The 21,897-nt window shown below is 40.2% G+C and overlaps 2 protein-coding genes across 2 annotated transcripts in view; one reads left to right on the top strand and one right to left on the bottom strand.

Annotated features, from left to right (window-relative positions):
• The window catches only part of lrrk2 (leucine-rich repeat kinase 2), a 43,425-nt gene extending 42,451 nt beyond the window's left edge, over positions 1–974 (top strand). The window contains exon 52 of the mRNA XM_061076089.1: positions 530–974. The gene's annotated coding sequence lies outside the window, so the exon portion shown is untranslated. The remainder of the gene's footprint in view (positions 1–529) is intronic.
• Positions 975–2,157: 1,183 nt separating this feature from the next.
• On the bottom strand, positions 2,158–20,721 carry slc6a15 (solute carrier family 6 member 15). The gene is made up of 11 exons (XM_061076684.1): positions 20,421–20,721; positions 15,921–16,078; positions 14,975–15,101; positions 14,642–14,823; positions 10,224–10,334; positions 7,995–8,236; positions 7,290–7,488; positions 6,093–6,285; positions 4,542–4,701; positions 3,912–4,074; positions 2,158–2,622 (listed from the first exon to the last, which is right to left on the bottom strand). The coding sequence occupies exons 1-11, from the start codon at positions 20,719–20,721 to the stop codon at positions 2,248–2,250; spliced, it is 2,211 nt and encodes a 736-aa protein (XP_060932667.1). The 3' UTR covers positions 2,158–2,247.
• Between the last annotated feature and the right edge of the window lie 1,176 nt (positions 20,722–21,897).

Raw genomic sequence — 21,897 nt, 5'->3', positions numbered from 1 at the left:
ATCTGGTTTTTTCCCTTTATTTCCCACTTCTCAATTCTCATCATAACACTGCAGAACTTAACACATTTCAGGAGCTGTCATGAGAGCAGTAGCAGTGGTTGTACCAACACAAACACAGTCAGATGTACTTGTAGCTGCAGTCAGCCCTATTAATCAATCAGTCTATCTCATTTTATCTGTATTGTATTATTAAAAGTTATTCACAAATCATTTGGGCTTAACAAGGTGTGGCCTCCTCTTCTCTTTACCCCCATCAAGATTTAGGAAAAACTAATCCCAAAAAACCATATTGACATGGGAACTGAAAGTGTTTTTATCTTCTTTATCTACTATTCGTGATGCTACATATGTTATGGTCCAAATGAATGCTTCCAAGCAGGTATTAAATAAAGAAAGAAATAAAGAAATGAGTGCTAGAGTTATTTCATGTTTGATTTTGCATACATTTGCTATTCATCAATATGGATGGAGTAGTGGTAGTAGTGGTGGTGGCAGTAATAAGTCTTTTGTTTTTCATTATTTTCCACAGAATTGCTGGTGGAAAAGGGATCATCTCTCCTGTGGATCGTCGTGTCAGCAGTTCACATTGACGGGGAGGGTTCACCTAAGGAGCTGATTCGATTTTTTATTTAAGATGAACACTAATGAAATAATGTGCCACGTTTGCCCAGATGGACATTTTTCTAAAAGGGACACGGACGATTTATTTTGTGTTGCACCGCAGTCATTCAGGACGACCTCCTGCTCCTCTAAATGCAACTTGTTCAGCTGGAGGATGAAACAGGAAAAAAGCCAAAGGAAAAAAAGCCTCTTTAAGTGTATATGTGATTATTTATTATCATGTCTATGTGAGCAGTGAGCTCAGTCACGCCACATCAGACTTCTCATAGTGCTGCCTGCTTTCTACGTTTTTTACTACGTTCCCTGAAGTCACTGTGTTCATGATGGTGTCAAACAGGGCTAATTAAATAATATTTTATGAACTGTCCTGGCCCTGTGTACATGTTGTTGTCAGAGTATTATTTTCAGAAAGAACCATGGTGAATGGAGAGAGGTGGATGGAATATAATGGTTATCACAGGCTTAAGCACTTCAAAACATATTTTTAGTTTATTGACTTAAACAATTATACAATACTCCTAATTAATTCTAAAGTTACCAGTATCTTCATTCTTAGTATGTGTAGATTCATATTGTTTAATTAATGTTGTTACTAACATTTAGAGTAAAGGAATGGTGACAGCCATGTTGGGAATAACCAGACAAGACAAACACAAAAAAGAAGAGCAACATCTGTGGCAGGGTGTGGACCATTTTGATCTTTAATCTCGACAGGGAAAAAAAGACATTGCATTTGAAGCCATTTCATGGAAAAAATATTTACAAGAGGGATTCATTCCTCACAAACATTGACAACACATTAGTAAAAAACAAAGACGAGAGTTAAGGAAGTTTGAAGTACTTCTGAACCTTAAAAACATGGTGCTCTGATATCCAAACTATCAAGATAAATATATTTATAATATTTATATTATATTTACAGAATACCTTAAATATACAGCGTCCATCATGTATTCTATAAACAAATATAAATTACTTGGGCACACTTTTGTCTCAAACATTCATGGGAGTGTTTTCCAGAGGCCATCCTCTCGCTGTTTGAACTCAACTCGTGAACTCTCACCAACAAAAAGAGGATCAGTCTTGCAGTGTTAATACACTGCCGCTAATCTCAGGACTTCTAAGCCAGCAGTTAAGGGTCATAATGTACATGCCCAGTTTTTGCAGCAGGACTAGACGCTGGCTTGATTAACACACCCCCCAACAGATACAGGCTCGATCTAAAAAAGGAACTCTCGACCCTCGCAACTGCTCCTTTGCAGACTCCTAAATGCAGATCCTTGTTCAAGTAGGCCTGGTGGGACATCCACCTTATTGCTTACACCTGTTCCCTCCTGCAGGATCTGCACTGAGGAGGAAGCAGAGGGAGCAGGAGACGCTGAGTAGTTTGGGACGCAGCCGGGTGAATGGAGCATGGGTCAGATAAGGGTGATGTTTCCTCCCACTTGTTGTAAAGTAGACAATCACATAAAGGTTCAGAGACGACAAATAGAGAGCAGCTACGATATCTACAAAGGATATATAGTACAAGTGAAATATACATTGATGATACAGCCAACTAAACACACACAGAGGGGGGGAGTGGCCTGCCGGTATGGCCGCATAGAGCTTACTATTATAGTCAGTCTATAAGTCTGACTCGGGCATATCCGGTATGTCGGCCATCAAATAACCAATACCGTAACGGCCGTTAGGTGCGGTGTCAGCGTCAGGGCCGCCGCTCTGCTTGCGGTAGATGCTGTTGCCGGGCATCGGCGAAGGCGCCTCGCTGGGCGACTTGCCTTGAATCAGGCTGGTGTCGTCATCCTCCCCCGGGAGGGCGGTCTCTTTGATGATGCGTCCCTTTTTGTAGGAGACGGTGGAGATGCTGCTGGTGTTCTCATCGATGATGTTGAAGTAGCGCAGGCAAAAGACCACGGGCACGGGCATGATGGCCATCACCACTAGGGAGATGCAGACCACGATGCCCCACAACGGGAAGATCACAGTGTGCTCTTTGGCCTGGAGGACAGACATGAGGACAACAAGTTATAAAGAAGGAAATATGGAGGACGGACATGTGGAATAACAAATATAATGATGAGTTGACAACAAGTCAAATCCTCTCAGTGCTTCAATGCAAGTGGACAGTGACTCATTAACAAGGTTTCCCTCAACAAAAGACAGGTGGTAAACCATCCAGATTGTGAAACAACCAATCTTGTAATCAATCAATATATTTACTATTAAATATAATCACTTAATTGTTTATTTCTTTTTTCCATGAAGTTGATGTAATTAAAGTCTGTTCTATATGTAGCAAACAGATGTGGGCCACTTTAGGCAATGATGCAGCACTTTGGCTTTGTGGCCAAAACAAAATGGATGTGAGCCTAAAGTTGCTTACTTTTTAAAAAGCAAATGTGGGTCACTTTTAGCAAACATCCAATCACTCTTAACAAGGAGGAATACAGATGCAAAGCTGAAGTGGCTCCATGAGGCGGATGGTGAATAAGTCCCAAATAGCACAAAACTAATTCGGTCCACCTTTGGTTGACATGCTGTATTGCTACGGCTTCCTTGCGGCCCAGATCTGGCAAACAAGAGCAGCCTGCCCAGTTGTGAGGGACATGAGCCGAATCTGGGCCAAAACAATTTTGCTATGTGAGAATTTAAATGTTGATAAATTGCCATTGATCACTGAGTCAACAGTACAATGATTTATCAAGGAGTTGCTGCCTCCCTCTGCATTCATATCACTGATATGACAACATGAATGTTTTTGGTTTTCAGGACTCTTGGTTGGACTGAGGAGGAATATAAAGATGTCACCCTGGACACTATCAAATGGTTTTGGGGATTTTATACATTTTGTATAAAAATCTTACATTGCCGATTTTCATGTATTAATCAAAGCTATTGTAATGAGAGCTATGTTGAAAGTCTGTGCCTAAATCAAAATGATGCCCAATCATTCTGCAGGTGAGTAGTGTGAGCATCACTGCACATTAAGGAGAACAGGACGGGACACTACGTCCCATTTTGTCCTTTGCTCTACTTACTGAAGGTTTAAAATGGCTCTGTGATCAAACATTGTGTGTCTGAGTGGTAGACTACACATCCTGTTGACTTTCCCTGGGTTAGAGGATGCCTGAACATGTGTTTATCAGTGATAACTTGGTCATCCCCCTGCCTTTCTATTTCAGCTAACGTCTCATTTACTTTGAACCCTTTAATTTGCTTTCTACTTCTTCCACCCCCCCTCCTTGATCTCTGGTCCCGGGAGCGACCGGCCGGAGACGTTTACTCACCTCTTCCTCTATCCAGGCACTGTAGCTGGGCGGCGTCATGGACAGCTGGACGAAGCTGGAGCACAGGAGCACCAGCAGCAGGATGGGCGTGATGTACTTCCACATGTAGTAATAGAAACGGTACGGCGTGAAGCCCAGCATGTCCTTCAGGTCTTCAAAGAACCTGAGAGAGCGGCGGCAGCGAAGCAGTGGGGGGTGAGATCAGAAGTTTGTGGTAAAGAATCCCAAATCGTTTCTTCTTTGTAAACCTGATGGCCTCTGTATGTCGTGTATGTCTTGCCTTCACGGCTTCATTCAAATAGATAAACTCAGGTACACGAATACGACAGATGTATTTATGTTTTAATAATTATTTAAAAAATATTCCAAGCAAAACTGCCAAAATACAAAATGCATATGTGATCATAGTCAATTTGGCTTTTCTTCAAGACATCATCAGAATGCTGTATGAAAGTTTTTTGTTCAACACTATCTCACTTAGAAACGTGATAAAAAAGATCTGCTTTTTAATTGGTTTAAAGGGTAATTGCCAGTACAAAGTTAGATTTTGCACATACGTGCTTACTTTCGCATGCTACGTAATTCATACAAACTTCAGACTATATGCAGATGATGATATTGTGTACGTACTTTTCACATCCGTAAACCCAAGCGACGGCCACATTCTCCAGAATGACCACGATGAGCAGAGGCAAAGTGGCCGAGTAGTCGTCAAACATGGCCACGAAGTAGTTCCCTGAGCGCTGAACAAACAGGAGGCCAATGGAGAAGGCCAGCACGCAGACCCCCACTGCAGGAGAGATGCAGGTACTGCAGTTAGTTAGTGTGAATACTCGCAGATACTCTTCATTACAGAGCGGGTCACTGAGTTCACATTCAGATTGTATTGTTCAAATAAGAAGTATTAGAAGCACTCAGAACAGCCAATACATGCATACATATAACTTGTATATTTTGCCTGGCTGGTAAGTGCAATGATATTTTTTGGTTGTACCGTAAATTATTGTCATTAATTTACACCAATGAACAGAGCTAAAATGCAACATGTTTTATTAGAGCGGGAACCATTTAAAGCTGTGGGAGGCCAATGAGGAGCCGCATGGCCCAGATCTGTTCACTGCAGTGTGCAGTGGCCATTGAGCCTCAAGCCTCATTTATCAAACAGTTATGTAGTTGCTTATGGCAGAGTTTTAAATTTTGTTTATTCTCAATATGTGTTTATATCTATTGCCAACGTAGAAGACAAACAAATCTAATATTTCAAAGTCATAATGTTAAGAGATTAATGTTTTTATCTACAGGGATGACAATAATAAATCATCATCATAATAAAGTCATAATTTTGGGTATGTCTCATTTTAGAGGGGAAATATCTGAAGATCAATCTGCTGTTTGTTAAAATGAGGAATGTGGAGCATCTTTTTAGGTTACTCAACCTTTTGTCACATAAGCACCACTTTATCATAAGTATCTGGACTGTAAAGACTGCGTAAGAAACTGAATCTATTCTAAAGAAAGATCCACATAGAAGTTAACTCTTTTGTGGAGGAGGAAAACAACTGTAAGGTTTTCCCACATTACATCTGTGTGAGTTTTAATGAGGTTTCATAGTTTGACAATGGCGTTGGATCCAGAGGGAGTTGTAGCTGCTAAGTTCCTTAAAAAAATGTTTTTTACCTCTTGTAAAATTGCAACTTTTTTCTCATAATATAAGACCTTTATTTTTGAAATCTCACAGCATTTCACTTCAACATGGCCCTAATTGTGGCAATGTTTCTGTCTTAGCTTTTGATGTCAGTGAAAAGTAGCATTTATGTTCCAAAATTAAGAGAAAGTCTCATTGCTGAGGGTTTGAGACTTTGTACTGGAATCGTAACATTATAATAAACCAATTTCCCCTCTCATCTTCTCTAACTGTTGGTGCTCATCTACCAGGGCAGTGCTAGAAAAGGACAGACGTTTGATAAACTGTCATTGCTTTGTTGATGATCATCTTTATAAATATGAAAATAAAAGAATGATTATGCGACAACCCAGGCAATTACAGCCCCTAGACATCCTGCACATGCAACAAAACGCTTTCAAATGTTATGCTACTTGATTGAAAAGGCTACTTGGTCAAATTGATCTTAGTATGAAAGAAAGAAGGAACATTGTTGTGCATTATTCATCATCTCTGACCTGTGAGAAATTCCTTGCGGACTTTGAAAGTGTCAATCAACGGAGTGAGGATGCCCTCGATGGTGCCGAACATGCTGCCGAGGCCAAGGTTCACCAGCATTAGGAAGAACATGACGGACCAGAAGGGCGATGCTGGGAAGTGGGTCATGGCCTCTGTGAAGGCGATGAAGGCCAAGCCTGTGCCCTGGACAGCCTGTCAGGGTTGAAGAAGAAGAAGAAGGAAAGGAAGTAAGCATCTTCACTTTACTTAAACTAAGATCCAGGCCTTTACTTGGGGTAGATTAATGCATATACATTATGAGTCTTCATAGCTCCTTTCAGACAAGTACTGAGTAAGAGTTTCTCCGGCCAGCCCTCTAGTAAAAACTCTAAAGAATGTCCGAATGAGCAAATGTGACAAAACAGCAGGAGATCCTCTGCAGTATTCACCACGAGGGAGTGAAAAAGCAAACTCAGGAAAAAGTCAGGTAAAAACTCTGCAGACATTCTCCAGAGATCATGTATGAGAACGGCTTTCCTGTATGTCTAATGAAAAACTTAATACAAAATCATGAAAGTGCTAGATTTTATCAGCAGCTTGTCATCATTGAAAGCGTTGTACTGGAGTAGTGTCTGGTTGTAAGTCGCTTTGGATAAAAGCGTCAGCTAAATGTAATGTAATGTAATGTAGCAGGCGATTTGCAACTTGGCTCTTGGGCCCTTAAAGAAAGATCTAACCCAGAACTACAACAACTGACATCCCTTCAGTTGGAGCCTCATGTTATCTTATTGTGCATCAGATTGGCCACACAGAAAATATTGTCAAAAAAATACTGAAGCAAAAAGTGTTTGCCCTACTCTTAAAATGTTACTCTTAGAAAATAAAATGAAATGTTTTTTAATTGATATGTCAATAACACCCCTTGACAATAGGGGGTGCTGCCGACCCCTCAGCACCCTTTTTTTCCCCCTTTAGTGTTTGTAGAGACTAAACAAATGAGCTGTAACATGGTAATGAGTGAGCTTTACCGATGCTTTTGTTTTGTTTTCCTGTCTTGACAGTGTTTGAGTGGAGCTAATCTAAATGGGTGCCCCTGCTTCACATTTACTGGATTCTCAATTAACTCTAAGAAAACAAATAAGTATTTTTAAAGAAATATTGATCATTTCCAGTCGATCAATATTTGGATGTGTTTTTCTCTGTGTTTTTGCACAAACCTTGTTGAGCTCGTCCTCGATGCTGCAGGAGTCCAGACCCAGGCTCTGGTAGTCGGTTTCCTTCACCCCTTTGAAGATGGTTATCATCTGACCGTAGTCCTCCACACTTACCAGAGCACCCTTAGTGAGGTTGATGTGGTGCGGGATCAGGTTCTCCTCAATGCCGTTACCCAGCAACCCCACAATCTTATTAATGTTCCTAAAAAACAGACACAAGTTAGTGATGATTAAAAAAGAACCATGTCTTGATAGGACTGGGTCGATAAGGCCAAAAATGATATCAAGATAAAAGTTTTCACATGAGTTTTCAATAAATATCTGTTTTAAGAGAGATTTAGGCGGCTGAGAGTTAAGTTAATGTATAAAACTCTTCTTTATGAGCAGAAAATGATCAACACTTGAGCAGTAAATGAGCAATATATCAGTATATATTGAACTTTTATTATATTTCAATAATTACTGATACTGTTTTATTGCCCTGCCCTATGTTTTATTCATACAATTGAAATTTAGACTTAAAAAAGTTTCTTTTTCTCCACTACCTACGTGAAAAACACAAACACTAGAAGTCTGATTTGCTTTTCAAAGAGCAACACCATATCTAACTGTATGATCGTGAGGGACGCTTACTCTCAGATCAGCTCTTTACTGGTGGACAGTAGACACAAAGCTATAAATATCTGAATGTAACAAGTTAATACTCACAGTGCGACACACTTGCTGCTCATGATGTTGGCTTTGAAGCCCAGCACAGCGAACACCACAAGGGTGGCCAGCACAGAGGTGAAGAAATTGATGAACGACACCAGGACGGCATCGAAGTGGCAGTTGTTGTCCCGCTTGTTGTAGCTGGAGAAGGCGATGACGCCGCCGAAGCCAAGACCCAGGGCGAAGAACACCTGCGTGGCCGCCTCTCGCCACACCTTGGCCTCCAGCATGATCTCCAACTGAAAACAGAGCGCAGACAGATTCAGTGACACAGTCCACATTTAGCAATGTCTTTTATGGCAGTAAATCTGTCTCACCAGATTTAGAAATCTTCTCTTTTTATTTTTTAATGTTAAAAAGTTAAAAGTAAGAGGTCAGCTAAGTTGCATTTTGACTTTTCGACAGACATAGCTGACCACTTCCCCTAATTAGAAACGCCAGTGTCACATGATCAATGGAGCGTACAGTGATTGGCTGAATGTTTGTTCGATTCCAGCCTAAATTGATTGATATCATCGATGTTTAATCTGAAAATGAGCTACCTTTTATGATGTTTTTATTATTTTAAATAATTTTAACATAGACACTTAAGGCACTTAACACATGTTAATAAAACTGCTGCTTAATTGAAATGAGCAGATTGTAAATATTAAAAACATATATTTTAAACCTTGAATTTACTTCTGAATTTGTATTACTGATAAACAAAGGTGAAAATGTTATTGAAAAAAAAAGTCAGTGATAAAAGATTTACTGTTCTGTACATTTAACATATAAGATGTGAGGTTTGTGTTTTGAGATTGAACAAAATCTGTAAAGACTCACACGTATACAGTGATAACATTAACATGTGGTGCTATAGTGTGACTTTCTGTCATTAAACAAACTGATGATGTAACTCCGTGACAGTTGAGGCACCGTGAACCCACAGCTGTGAATACATGAACTGATTGTTGTATTTTAGAAGATTTGTAAATAAAAAAAAGAGTATTTAAAATCTGGATGGGACTATGATGCTTCACTGTCAGTGAAGCACATTGTGTTATTTTGGCTGGCAAGGGGGGGTTGTGAGCACATGTTTTACATAGTGTAGTTCCTTGCTTTGTGTATGTTATTACGTATTATGACTAAGACTGTGTGTGGTCTATGATTCACTTGCTGCGAAGCATAAAAACCCTTCAACAATAAGGTTAAAAGTTAATAATTGAAACAATAATAATCCTTGAGTGCACAGAATGATCTACTGTAAGTGGCTTTAAACTCACCTGTTCATCCAACAATGTTTTTTTAATAATCAACATCTATTAGTCTGTGTTTTGCAGCCTCTCATGACACTGTGTCTTGCCAAATGACAGCTGGTGTCTTGACAGTTTCCACCTGGTATTTCTATTACAAAAGGTTTCACACTGCTCGCAGCTCGCAGCAGGACCTTGATGTGCGCGGGAGACGGTGGCAGCACATGTTGGCTAAAATTGTAAAATATCAGCCAACGAGACTGAGACGACACATGGGACATGACAGACACACTCTGCTGTGGATGAGCGTCTGGGGCTGGTCGCTTACATAAAGCCTCAGTGACTCCTGTTGCCATGGTGACATGGTTTCACAGCCCAAAGTGCCATTGGCTTGATGCTGCAGAGGAGCCGGCCTATTACGCTGCAGATTGAATTTTGGAGTGCGACACATTGAAGTCGATCCAATTTAACAGAGACTGGCTGGTTAAAAAAACTTGACCTGCAGGTGGGAATATTCAAGAAGCATTTCTACATTTCTGACACATGCTGCTCTCTCATGAAGAACGTAAACGAGTGATCCGTTTGTTTATTGACAGGAAATAAAGCTAATTTGAGATTAGTTGTATTGATGTTTCAGTCATTTCACAAGTAAACAGGACACAGATCTGGTGGTTATGGTTTTGTTTTTTTTAAATGGAGATTTTAATCTTTTGGTTGTTATCTGCAAGGTTTTGGACTGAGCTGCACAATAGAGGACATTTAAATATGTAAACCTGGGTTCTGACAAAATATAATCACTACTTTCTGACATTTTATAGACAAAGGGATGGGTTGATTATTTGATAATGAAACATTTTACTTGAAGAACAACAATCAAATGGTTAAATATCACGTGGAAATATTCCACCTTAGTAAATTTCATTGACTTCCCAACAGTAGTGTTGCTCTGAATTGTATTTTAAGAGTAAAGAGACATGCTGACTTGCATTACCTTGGGTGTAAACATGTGCCGAATCCCATCGACGGAGCCCTTCAGGAGCAGAGCCCGAACCAAGAAGCATATCAACACAACATATGGGAACAGGGAGCTGAAGTACATCACCTGCAAACAAACACATCATTGAATTAGAAAACACTTTCCTGTAAGCTTGTACCTCAATAGACACTTTGCATTGTTCAAGATGTCAAGAGAGTTACATAGTGTCTTGGAAACTAGGAGCATGGATACATAGCGAAAACAAAGACTGTCACTTACAGCTGTATGAGGACCAAATCAGTTTTGAGTGAACACAAGATACTAAAAGTCAAAAAAAGCTGAATTCAAATAAATGTTTTGTTCATAGCTATGAACTTGTTTCCAGATTATGTTTGGCCGGCACAGATTTGAAGTAGGCACAACAGCACTATCCCAACTGCAGGCTGGTTATGGAAGTTTTACTCTTAAATAGTTTTACTATTCACCTTTTTTTAACATCAAAGTTTAACATTTTAAGTTCTGGATTATGAAGGGGGAACAAACTGCTGCTCAGTTCCTGATCACATGTTGAGAGTGAGTAGCCTATGCCTTTAAAAAGCTGTAAAAATAAATAATGTGTTCTTCTTGGTAAATGAGAAGGGGAAATGGTGATAGGCCATTACATTTTCTTTTGTTTCCTATTTATATCCCGGTCTCGGATCTAGGTTGGCAGCTGAGAGATGAGTCTGGGGTATGTTTTAAAATATCTGATCTCTTTTGATCATTTTTAAAGAATGCACCATGCAAGGTAGTTAACTGATATAACTGGTAGCTCCAGGGTCTTTGCAAGCCCCTTTTCTCATTATTGTGCTAATCAGACTCTGGGCCCCATGTCATTTTGAGTTGAACACTACACTTTTGTAACCCGAGGCCACCGTCTGTATAGACAAGAACGTAGTTAAAGACTGAGAGCTGTAATGAGAGCCCGACTCAGGCGCTACCCTGCGACACGTGGGTTTACAGGACTAACAGAGGGGTGTGGGCACTGGGAGATGGTTTGGGGTTGAGTCATGTGCAGAGTTGGTGATTCAGACCCACTGCGTCTCCTACATGGTGGTCCATATGTAGAACTGAGGGAGGCAGCATAGTGTCACATCGTAAAGGGAAAGGTAGACAATGCATTTAAGTGGGATTCATTCATATATTTGAAAGTTTCACCAAACTCAGAGTCTCTAATCAGTGATCACAAAAGTTTTTTGTGGCACTCACTGTGAGGCAAGTGTCCCATGGCTATGTTCTCTGGTTATAGACAGTTTGAAACCTAGGGTTAGGGTTCCACTGCCAAAGGAAATCATTCTGGGGCATTTTCCTGTTCTGCAGTGATCACAAGTTGTTCTTTCTTTTAGTTTCAAAGAAATGCCTTAAAGCACAATCTATTTATGACATCACAGATACAAAAATAGTTTTCTGTTAATTGTAACATGATGGATTATAGGCGAGAAATCTGACATCAAGACATTCTGTAACTTAAAACCAACAGATAGACTGATTTTGTGTTTTGAGTTTATAAGAACACAATCCCAGTTAAGTCAAACAGGCTGCTATTCTCTGTGATAAGCAGATATACTGTATCTGCTCCTTCATGATGTCAGTTAAATGTTCTGTCATGTTTTGAAACATAATGTGTCGAGTTAGACAGCATTTCCTTCCTGCAAAGGTCATATTCTGAGAACTGCTATCACTGTTTTATCATTAACAGTTTGATTTCCCCCTGAGAACAGAAATTCACACGCAATCGTTCTTCATACACAAAGAGCCAGTACTCTGCAGACTGCTTCACAACCAAAAGACCAACGTTCAATGCGTCTCATCTATGACAAGCCTGCTCTCTCCCTCACCATAAGTTGTAAAAAAAAAAAAAAAGCTCCCTCTCCTTTGGGCCACACTCTTGACAATCAAACAAAGCCAAAAAGAGCGCGTATAACCATGGCAACCAAAACAGTCTGATCCCTTTCACGCCCACCCACACACACAAATGGGACAGCAATGCAGATCGTGGTTAGGGATATTCCTTGGAAAAGGCTTTTGTGTGAACATGGGTGGAGGGGACATTATTATTCTTTTGTACCACGAGGCCTCGACTGAACTTCAAAGACACTTGAATCTGGCCCCTTCAGGGGAAAGTTCATTCCCATTTCTATTCTGGCCAACTTGAGAGGCCATCCAGACACACCAGGTAGTTGGAGGACGACCATTGAGCTCCAAATGTACAATTCACCAGAAGCTTGGGTTTCTTTTTTCATAAACCACAAAATAAACGTATATTCTCGCTTTAACAAATCATTTTATTTTCACAATGGCAATGGAAGTTCTCATTAGTTCTAATCATCTCCTCTGACAGAGTGGCAGTGGTGACTGTGAGTGTGAAAGTGATTGTGGTTATGACATTTCTTGCCAGGAAGCAGTATGTGGCAGACAAGGGAAATGAGACTGTGGAGCTTTGTGAATCAGGTGTTAAAGCTGTGTTTTTGCTGCAGACATCTATCTTGTTTTGTCTGAGACTGTTGTGGAGAATGAGCTGCAGAAGGCCAACGTGACAGCCACGTTCATCACACCATCTCAAGAAACTACAGTGACAGTTTCTAGAGGGTTCTATATTGTTATTTTCCACAAAGTAGAATCTTTTCACCTAAAATATATTCAACACATTTGTTTAAAAACCTGAAGACAATAATGTTAAAGCTGTCAAATTTTTTTTTCACAATTAACGGTCAAAAAAGATGATTCTAGTTTATTGCTGTTTTCTTGCTCCCAGTCTTGTTTTGTACATTTGAAATAATAAAGTTTATTCAACATAAAGGTAGAACAACACACAGCAGTGCAAACAAGGTCTCTCAATTGAGAGCCTTTATTGTCACAGTATTGTACAAAATACAATACATTTTTATTTTTGATCCTCAAGGCTATCAATCATGATTGCTTTAGATAAAAAGTACAGTATAAATGTAGATAATGGTGGCACTTTTTCCTCATTTGGATATTTATTATAATAACAACATATCCATATCATTTGTTAAGGAGGAGAAATGCTAGTTGATGAGATGTGATATGAAGATATGTTGGTTTTCATGTGATGTATTGATATAACAAAATATTTTTTTGCAGGAGCTGAGTCAGTTGTATTTATCGCCTAATAGAGAGAAATTATCCAGTTTATAAGTGAATAATTAATAACTTTTTTGACACCAAGGCAGCAATACACTGAGTGGCAGACAACAAAAACCATCACCAACCTAACATTACATTAGCTAAAACCATTGCCAACCTAAATTTCAACAGCCAGAGTGCAACATGAGGATCCCATAAGTCCATGTTTCCAGGTCGTTGTTAGATGTCAGTTCAATATGCTCACCTTCTGAGAACTCCAGTTTGGTCTCCACCAAGTTGTCTATCTAGTGACAGACAGGTTGCACGCAATAGGTTTTTCAGAACCTTTGTGTTGGAAACAGTTCCCTACAGCTGCAGCTGAGACTAAATCATACATTTAATGTGCTGTAAAACCAAAATAATCAGCTATAAGAGGCTGAAAAGCCCAATAGAGCTACGGGATGTTAATTCTCTATGATTTTGGAAAGACTTGTTTCATTGGGTTAAGCTCTTTCCCGCTCATGTATGAACTTCATCAGGACCTTTTTCTTTTGGAAAGGGGGAAAAAAATGTAATCGCAGAAATACACCGGATTAATGTTGACCCCACTCTTTGTCGTAGCCAAGCCGATGCCCAACGTAAGATGTTGGGATAATATCAAAATCAAATAACTTCTGCATCAAAGATTACTCTGGGAACATTTAAGAGCGCAAGCATTTCTCCAATTAGCGCAGCCTGACTGTGACCTCGGCTAATGCTTATCATATGATCCGAGAAAGTGTGGAATGATAAAGATCACCGGTAGAAAGAGAAGAGCAGCAGGGCGAGTTTGCAAGCAAACGCCAACCTTTAGCCAGTGGGCTAATCCTTCCGGATGCTAGTCACGCTACTGTCAGCTTCGCTATACTACACTGAAGTAAGCTGAGCCAGAATCCCACTAAAGATCACATGAGCTCCCAGCTCATATCAGAGACTGTATCATTAGACAAGCCAAGCCAAGTCACATTACAGTAGTCACCCAGCAGTGTGTTAATACCAGGCGCCCATTCTGTTTGCCCTTTAAAGGCCTCTACTTTAAAGTGAGCTCATTATGTGAGAGGATTTTTCAAAACACTTGGCAAGAAATGGCCATTTGTTTCTGTCATTTTAAAGAGTCCAAGAGTTGCATCTAAGCGGCTATCAACGCCAGGCTGGCCAAGCCATCACAGGGCAGCTGAACAGCTATCTAACCATCAAAAATATATTTTCTGACTACAGAATCTACTGAGGAAATGAAAAACGCTAACAAAAATCCAATTTGTGCCTACCTTCCCAGAAGACTGGATTCCCTTAATCATGGCAAGGCAAACCATGGACCACGCAATCAGCAGGCACACCGTCATCTTCCAGTTGAGGCCTCCTCCCTCAGAGATGCTGTCGGAGATGTTCAGGGCCTCACGGTACCAATAATAGGTGGTGGCCGAGCTCTTCTCACACTCCGGCACCACATCTGCGGACAGAAATGTAAAGAGTTGCCTTGGACCTGTTTATTAAAATTAGCCGCTCTTATAGGCTCTGGGTTTCACAGTTCAAGCATGACAGGGAGTTGGAAGCTAGAGTGACAATGAATTGCTCAGTGGTTTCTTTGTTATGTGTCTCACATGTGCTGTTCTTGTCCTTGACGAGCGGACACTCATGCCATGGCAGAGGTTGCTGGAAGGACTGGGAGAAGTAGAAGAGGCTCCAGCTGATGATGACATTGTAGTAGAGAGCCACAAAGAAGCAAACCTACAGGCAACAGAGCAGAGTTGACTTCAGACACACTTACCAAAAACAGGATTCTTTAATGTTATCACCTTCTTACATAGTAACAAACATGATGTTCTGTTGGAATCCCCTTCGATGATTAAGAGTTACTTCCATTTTTCACATGAAGGACCAATGGACATTATCCTTATGGTTTCCCATTTGTGATTCCACAAAAAAATTTTATTTTCAAAATACATTATTTGTCCCAAAGAATCTGTCTTGAAAGCTAGGGTTGGTATTCCTGGATAAGAAGGCTGCACTGCAAATATGCAACTGATACATCCCACACCATCCAGTCAGCCCTCTCGTGAAGGCTACCCCCCCAAAACACATCAACGTGCACTGACTGACAACTGCTGGAAGTCAGATTCAGATTCCTTTTAATGGTCATTTCCATATAGGTTTATAAAAACAAAATGAAGAATATCTTATCAAAATAGCAGTGCTCAACAGCTAAGCCTCGTTCAACTTTTCTGTGACCCGCTTACTAACTTCTGATTATCTTCTCTGTTTCAGTGGTGTATGTCTCTCCAGCTGAAGACTCCGGTCATGTGCAGTAAGAGCACATGCAGGCTGGCAGGTAAGTGACAGGCAGGTACGTCAGCCAATCAGTTATTTCATTCAGTACAAATTGAATGATTGGTTGTGTTCATTTCAGTCATGTGAGGGCCACAGACACAGGCTTTTTTTAAGACCACTTTATTGATGGATTTCCATAAAAAGATAATTAGTGGTTCAGAAACAACTTACCAACTCTACCTTTCAGGAATAAAACTAATACACAGTGTCAAGACTCACCATACAGCTGGCAAAGCCGATGCCCCCCAGCCGAGGACTGATGTAGTTCCACACCCCAATGCTGCCCCTGCGGATACGCTGGCCTACGGCGAGCTCCAGGAAGAACAGCGGGATGCCAATCAATATCAGCAGGATGAGATAGGGCACCAGGTACGCTCCTGCAAGTCCGAAAAAATACAGACAGCAAGTTAGACAGAGGACACACGAGGAGAGGAAACTGGAACTGTGAGGTGACACCACTTTTAGCTCCTGAAATCAGCCCTGGAGCACATGGGCACAACAGACTTTGTAACTGGTCTTCATCTCTAAATCTGCGGCACGCTGTATACAAATTCACAATCACAGTGTATCACAGTTTTTACAGTAGCCCAGACAGGACAAACTAAACACCATTTGAGTTTGTATGACAACTGAAGGCTAACACAGGTTCTCTTTCATGTTTGGGTGAGGTGAAAGGTAATCAGCTGCAACATGACACTTCAACACTAGATGTCACTTGATTCTACACACAGAACCTTTAAAACATGTCTCCACCATAAAATCTAATGATTTTTATTGTGGGGACTTACTTTGTGTCCCCAAAAGGAAGTCAAGTCCATATAATGCAACAATATAAACAGATTTACATCCCCACAACATGAGCAATATTTGGACAAACACATACCTCTGTCTCAGTGAGAACACTGGCATAATGTATCCCCTAGCTCCTTACTCTAACCTTAACCATTACAACAAAATACCTTACTTTAATCCAAACCAAACCCTTACCTTAAATTCAAGTCTTAACCTCCAAACAGCTCTTTGAAAAAGTGAGGAACGGCTTGTCCTGACTTTCTCAAATGTCCTCATTGCATTTCGTTTTTACTCACAATGGTCTTCACAAAGACATAAGTAGGTACACAGACATAAGTACCCCCCCACACACACACACACAAATTACTATACACACGACTGCTGAGCTGCAACTGTGTGTTTCCACCTAATGCGTCTCACCACGGTGTGTGGTGCAATCAAATAATCCAGGAAACCAGCAACGATGCAGAAGTCTGAAATTACCTAAATGACTGTGGGATTACTTTGGGCAACATTACACAAACGACGTTGCTCTCTACAATTAAGGTTTCAGGGCGGATGACTAACATTAGGACCGTCTGTAATGAGTGTGATGTAATGAAGTACAGAGGGGGCACATCTCTCATGACGGTCAGAGTACTCATGAGCCGTACCACTGTGCACATGACCTTCTGAAGAGAACTAAGAGAACCTCAACATTTCTTTAAAGGAAATGGCTGGTGGTTACATGTGTGCAGTGGAAGATATTGAATTTATGTGGCTGTTAAGTTCCTGCTGCATACGTTGTGATGCAAAGAATATTGCAGCGAGGAGGTTTTTATTTTCTACGCATGTCTTGAAAGGACCTTCCACCACGGAAACCTGTGAGACATTCCTACATCATACATGATATTTTTAGGCCTAGATCTGACTTTTTTTCACCTTTCTCAATCCCAACATCAAAAACTACAATAGGTGAGTCAATGAAGTGCAGTGTGAGTCACTGATGACAACATTCAAACTTCCACCATGGGTGTATTGTTTTTTCATCCCTGTTAAGACAGAGTATATTGTTTCATCTGGCCGGACGCTCATTCAGATCCTTTCCTGAGTCCTGCTGCTGTCCCTCCCAGCTTTGCTTTAGGTGGGAGTGGTCACAGGCAGGAAGTAAATATTTTTTTGTCTATCTTTTGTTTCCAGTGTGTGTGTGTGTGTGTTTGTGTTTGTACAGTATACTCACTGGATTCTAATATTAAAACGTCTAATTCTGGTTCACTGAGTAGAGGGAGGCTTCAACATCAGTCAGACTCAAACCCCCCACTGGTCTCCATTGTCTTTTAAAACTGTCGACAGCGTCTCTCTCACACATACAAACAGAGACACTTACAGATACACGCACGCACGCACACTCACACATATGCACACACCCAAACACAACCACACATTGGCAACACTTTGATAAGCCTGATAAGAGCAAATCTATCTTTTCTTAAAATAGTTTCCTGCAGTCCTCTTCACTTATACTGTGCAGGTGAAATAGCAAGTCAGGCATCTTGTGCAGTGAAAAGGGGAGTGTATGATTTGCATGCATGTTTTATAAGCAATGAGATGAGATGATTCATATCAAAACTACCTTGAAAAACCTTCTATTATAAACATCTTCAACAGTTACATCCTTTTAATCTTTGATATTCAATCATTTACTTACTTATTTAATAAGTTACTTACTTATTTACTATGAATTGTTTCTGAATTTTTTTCACTTTAATAGCCTGTTTTATTTTGTCTCTGTTCTATTATCTTTAATATAATGAAATAGCAAGTCAGGCATCTTGTGCAGTGAAAAGGGGAGTGTATGATTTGCATGCATGTTTTATAAGCAATGAGATGAGATGATTCATATCAAAACTACCTTGAAAAACCTTCTATTATAAACATCTTCAACAGTTACATCCTTTTAATCTTTGATATTCAATCATTTACTTACTTATTTAATAAGTTACTTACTTATTTACTATGAATTGTTTCTGAATTTTTTTCACTTTTAAATAGCCTGTTTTATTTTGTCTCTGTTCTATTATCTTTAATATTTTATATTTCTTTGTTTACCTGTATTCAACATTTTCCGCATTTCCAATATAGGAGATTTAAGATAACATTTCCTCAGTCCCTGTTAATAATGTTTGTGCATGATTGTCGGGTGTTTGGATTCTGTAAAGCACTTTCGTTTAACATTGTTTCCATAAAAATGAGTGTACAAACAAAGTTTCATTAATAACTTTTGATTCTCAATCTGTATAAACTTATGAAAAACACTACAAATGTACTTTACATAGCACATGAAGCATACAGGTTCCTGCTGTGTGTGGATAATGCTACTAAAACATATACAAAATCCAGTCTTACATACAAACATACACACGCACTTACACACGCACACAGACCTGTCCTAGCCCCAGATCTGACATTTTAATCTAAATACAGTTGAACACAGCAGGGGGACCAGAGGTGTTTAAAACAGACCTGAAACATGTCAGGGTCGAAAGAGTGTTGATTTGAACTGAACACACACACACACACACGGAAGATATTAACAGATGGATATTATGCAAATTATGTACAAGAACACACTTGTATGGATAAACACACACACAAGCACACACACACAGAAATTGCATATTTGTCATCCATAACCACTCATAATAAAGTCCTCAGTCCACTGAATGTCTCAACTACCCCCCACTCTTTAATTTGAAATGGCATGGAATCTTTTATACTGATCTTTTAATTTCAATGGGTCTTAGTTTTAGAGCCCGTTGTGACATTGTATCTTATAACTAAAATGACTTGTATCGACAGCTTCTGTCTTGTCTGGCCAGCGTCTGTGAGACAGTTTCATCTAATCAGCTTTCTCAAGGCAGTCAATGGCTTAACCTAATCTCCAGGTGGGAAGTGCAACACATTATTATTGTCCTGGAACACACACAAACACAAACACACACACAGTCATTCAAGGTATATTTGTCTATTTTAGGAACTTTGGGAGTTTCTGAGTCATGTGCGGCCAAACTCTATCAGCAGTTCTTTTAATATTAGAAAGAAGTTTGGAAAGGACCTCAGTGTAATAATAAAAACTGCCTGGTCTTTTTGTAAAGTTGGGGCCTAATTATTATTCTGATAATATTCAGACGGATTAAAAAAAGCAACAAAAGAGTAAAGCCAAACTTCTGGTTACTTTCAGTCACGTGGTTTCTTGAGTCAACATTTTATCTCACTAATAATACATGAAACATAAAGATGTGCCAACACTTTTAGGCATCTATACAGCCTCAAGAACTGGCAGCTAAGTCATCTCTTTTTTTCAGAGTTCCATTAAGACTCCGACCCACCATTTTTGATGTGATACTGTAAACTTGGATCTGATAAATCCTCCTCTGTTGCATGTTAGTACAGTAAAATACTCACAGGTTTACTACACATTCATTCTAATGTTAATCAAGTTTATTTATGTTACTAATTAATTAATGTTACTGAATTTGTAACCGAAGTCTATTCTTCTGCTGTAAACTCTTTTACACAACCACAACTGGAATTGTATTAATCACTAGACTACGACAATTGTCTTTCTGATGGGACAAGAATCTTAAACACTCAGTGTCAAGAAAACTAAAGCAAACTGTAGTTATTACCCAACCAGTTCATTCTGAGTATGGTTGTGTACATGCACAGTTTCTGTCTTAACTACTGTATGGCGGATATATTTAAGTTTAAAAACATGGACAAGATTATGACACATGGAGTTGTGCAAAACTGTGACACAAATACAAACTTGATGATTCAAATGTTTCTGTTCCTTGTAAATGTCTTAGTTTTTAGTAAGTTTATGTTACCCATCAACATTGGAAAAGTTCTACTGCTCATTGTGTTAATGTTGTGACTGGGACTCACCCCCTCCATTCTTCTGACACAGGTAGGGGAACCTCCAGACGTTACCCAGGCCTACAGAGAAGCCGACCTGGGCCAGGATATACTGGAGCTTGCTGTTCCAGGCTGGACGCTCCTCCTCCTCGCCGTCCGAGCCCCCTTCCTCCACGTCGCACTCTTTCCCTTCCCCATCATGGTTGTTGACGATCAGCGAGCTCTTCTTGAAGGAATCGTCGCAGGCGTCCTCGTTGGAAAGCAGGTCCTTGACAGACTCTGTGACATCGTCGTCAAGCTCTCTCTTGACGGCCTTGCTGGTTTTGGGCATTTGATAAAGCAATCAAGGCGAAGGGTGGAAAGTCTGTTCAGTCAGTGGGCTGGAAGGGCAGGGCCGGCGTCTGTGAAACCTCACTATTTCAACCCAGTCTCTTCACAGCTACAAGTTCGATGGAGTTTGGGTTCAAGGGCACGTGGGGTTTAAGAAGGTTCGTAGAGGTTGACTGATAAAGGACTTCAGTTCTTCATTATCACCAAATGTCTGTGGCAGAAAAGAGGAAACTGCAGTGAGTAACAGGACAATTAAAAGTAAAAAACTGTGGTTACAGCACTGGCCCAACCAGTTCTGATGAACAAACCCTTATTCTAGTCATCAGTGTGTTTGAGTGAGTTTTGTGAGTCAGCCTTTAATTTCCCTACTAAGTTGCTGACTGATGGGTTTCTGGCAAACGAAGACAAAGAAAAAAATTAAACCTGTACACACCAACCTGATTATTAAAATATTTCAGTCTGATTTCAATCATATGTTTCTTCTGCAGTCATTAAATCTTAACTTTTCCCCTCCCTACTTCTCCCAGGCCAGAGTGTTTGAGTCCATACAATTGTGTGCACATGCAAATCACATGGTCTGGCTGGGGCAGCAGAATCAATGAATGGGGATCATTTTATTGTAAGTTGATGTTCTGAAGGAGGAAAGAAAGAGGCTCTGGAACATTAGCCTGGGGGACGGTGACTCTGTGACCGGTCGAGGTGTGGAGACTATCAAGTTTCAAGCCTTCTGAATAATTGAAGGCAGGAGGCCATTTGCATACGAACCCAAACACGGTTTCACCTCAGCTGTGAGGGATGCATGGGGACACCTGTCATATGTGAGGGGATGACGAATTTAAAACAAAAGAAATACCAATATGAGCAGACACGCATGCATCTTCTACAAGGGATAATGTTCGGAGTGATCACAGTAGTCTGCAGCTGTCAGGGATGGGGAAACCTCGAAGGATGTCAATAAAAAAAAAATAATAATAACATGAGCAGACATGTGGCACTTGTCTATATAGTCTTCGGGGGAATCATAGTGATACGCGGCTGTCAGGGATAGAGAAACATTTAATATATCAAAGGATTTCAATTAAATACAAATTTTAGCTGACAGGTGCCACTTGTCAACTAAAGGATCATATTCGGGGGAAAGCTGCTCCACGGCTCTGAGTGATGGACAAACCCGTCA

Source organism: Limanda limanda, chromosome 8 (genome assembly GCF_963576545.1).
Source record: "Limanda limanda chromosome 8, fLimLim1.1, whole genome shotgun sequence".
NCBI lineage: Eukaryota > Metazoa > Chordata > Actinopteri > Pleuronectiformes > Pleuronectidae > Limanda > Limanda limanda.
Note: the sequence above shows the minus strand (reverse complement) of the source record. Positions and strands in the feature narration are given on the sequence as shown.

Coding starts and splice junctions, on each gene's coding strand:
- slc6a15 (XM_061076684.1), bottom strand. CDS start 20,721: ATGCCCAAAACCAGCAAGGCCGTCAAGAGAGAGCTTGACGACGATGTC. Junction 14,824..14,974: donor CAAGGACAAGAACAGCACAT/GTGAGACACATA, acceptor TTCTGTCCGCAG/ATGTGGTGCCGGAGTGTGAG. Junction 4,075..4,541: donor TGGGTTTACGGATGTGAAAA/GTACGTACACAA, acceptor CCGCTCTCTCAG/GTTCTTTGAAGACCTGAAGG.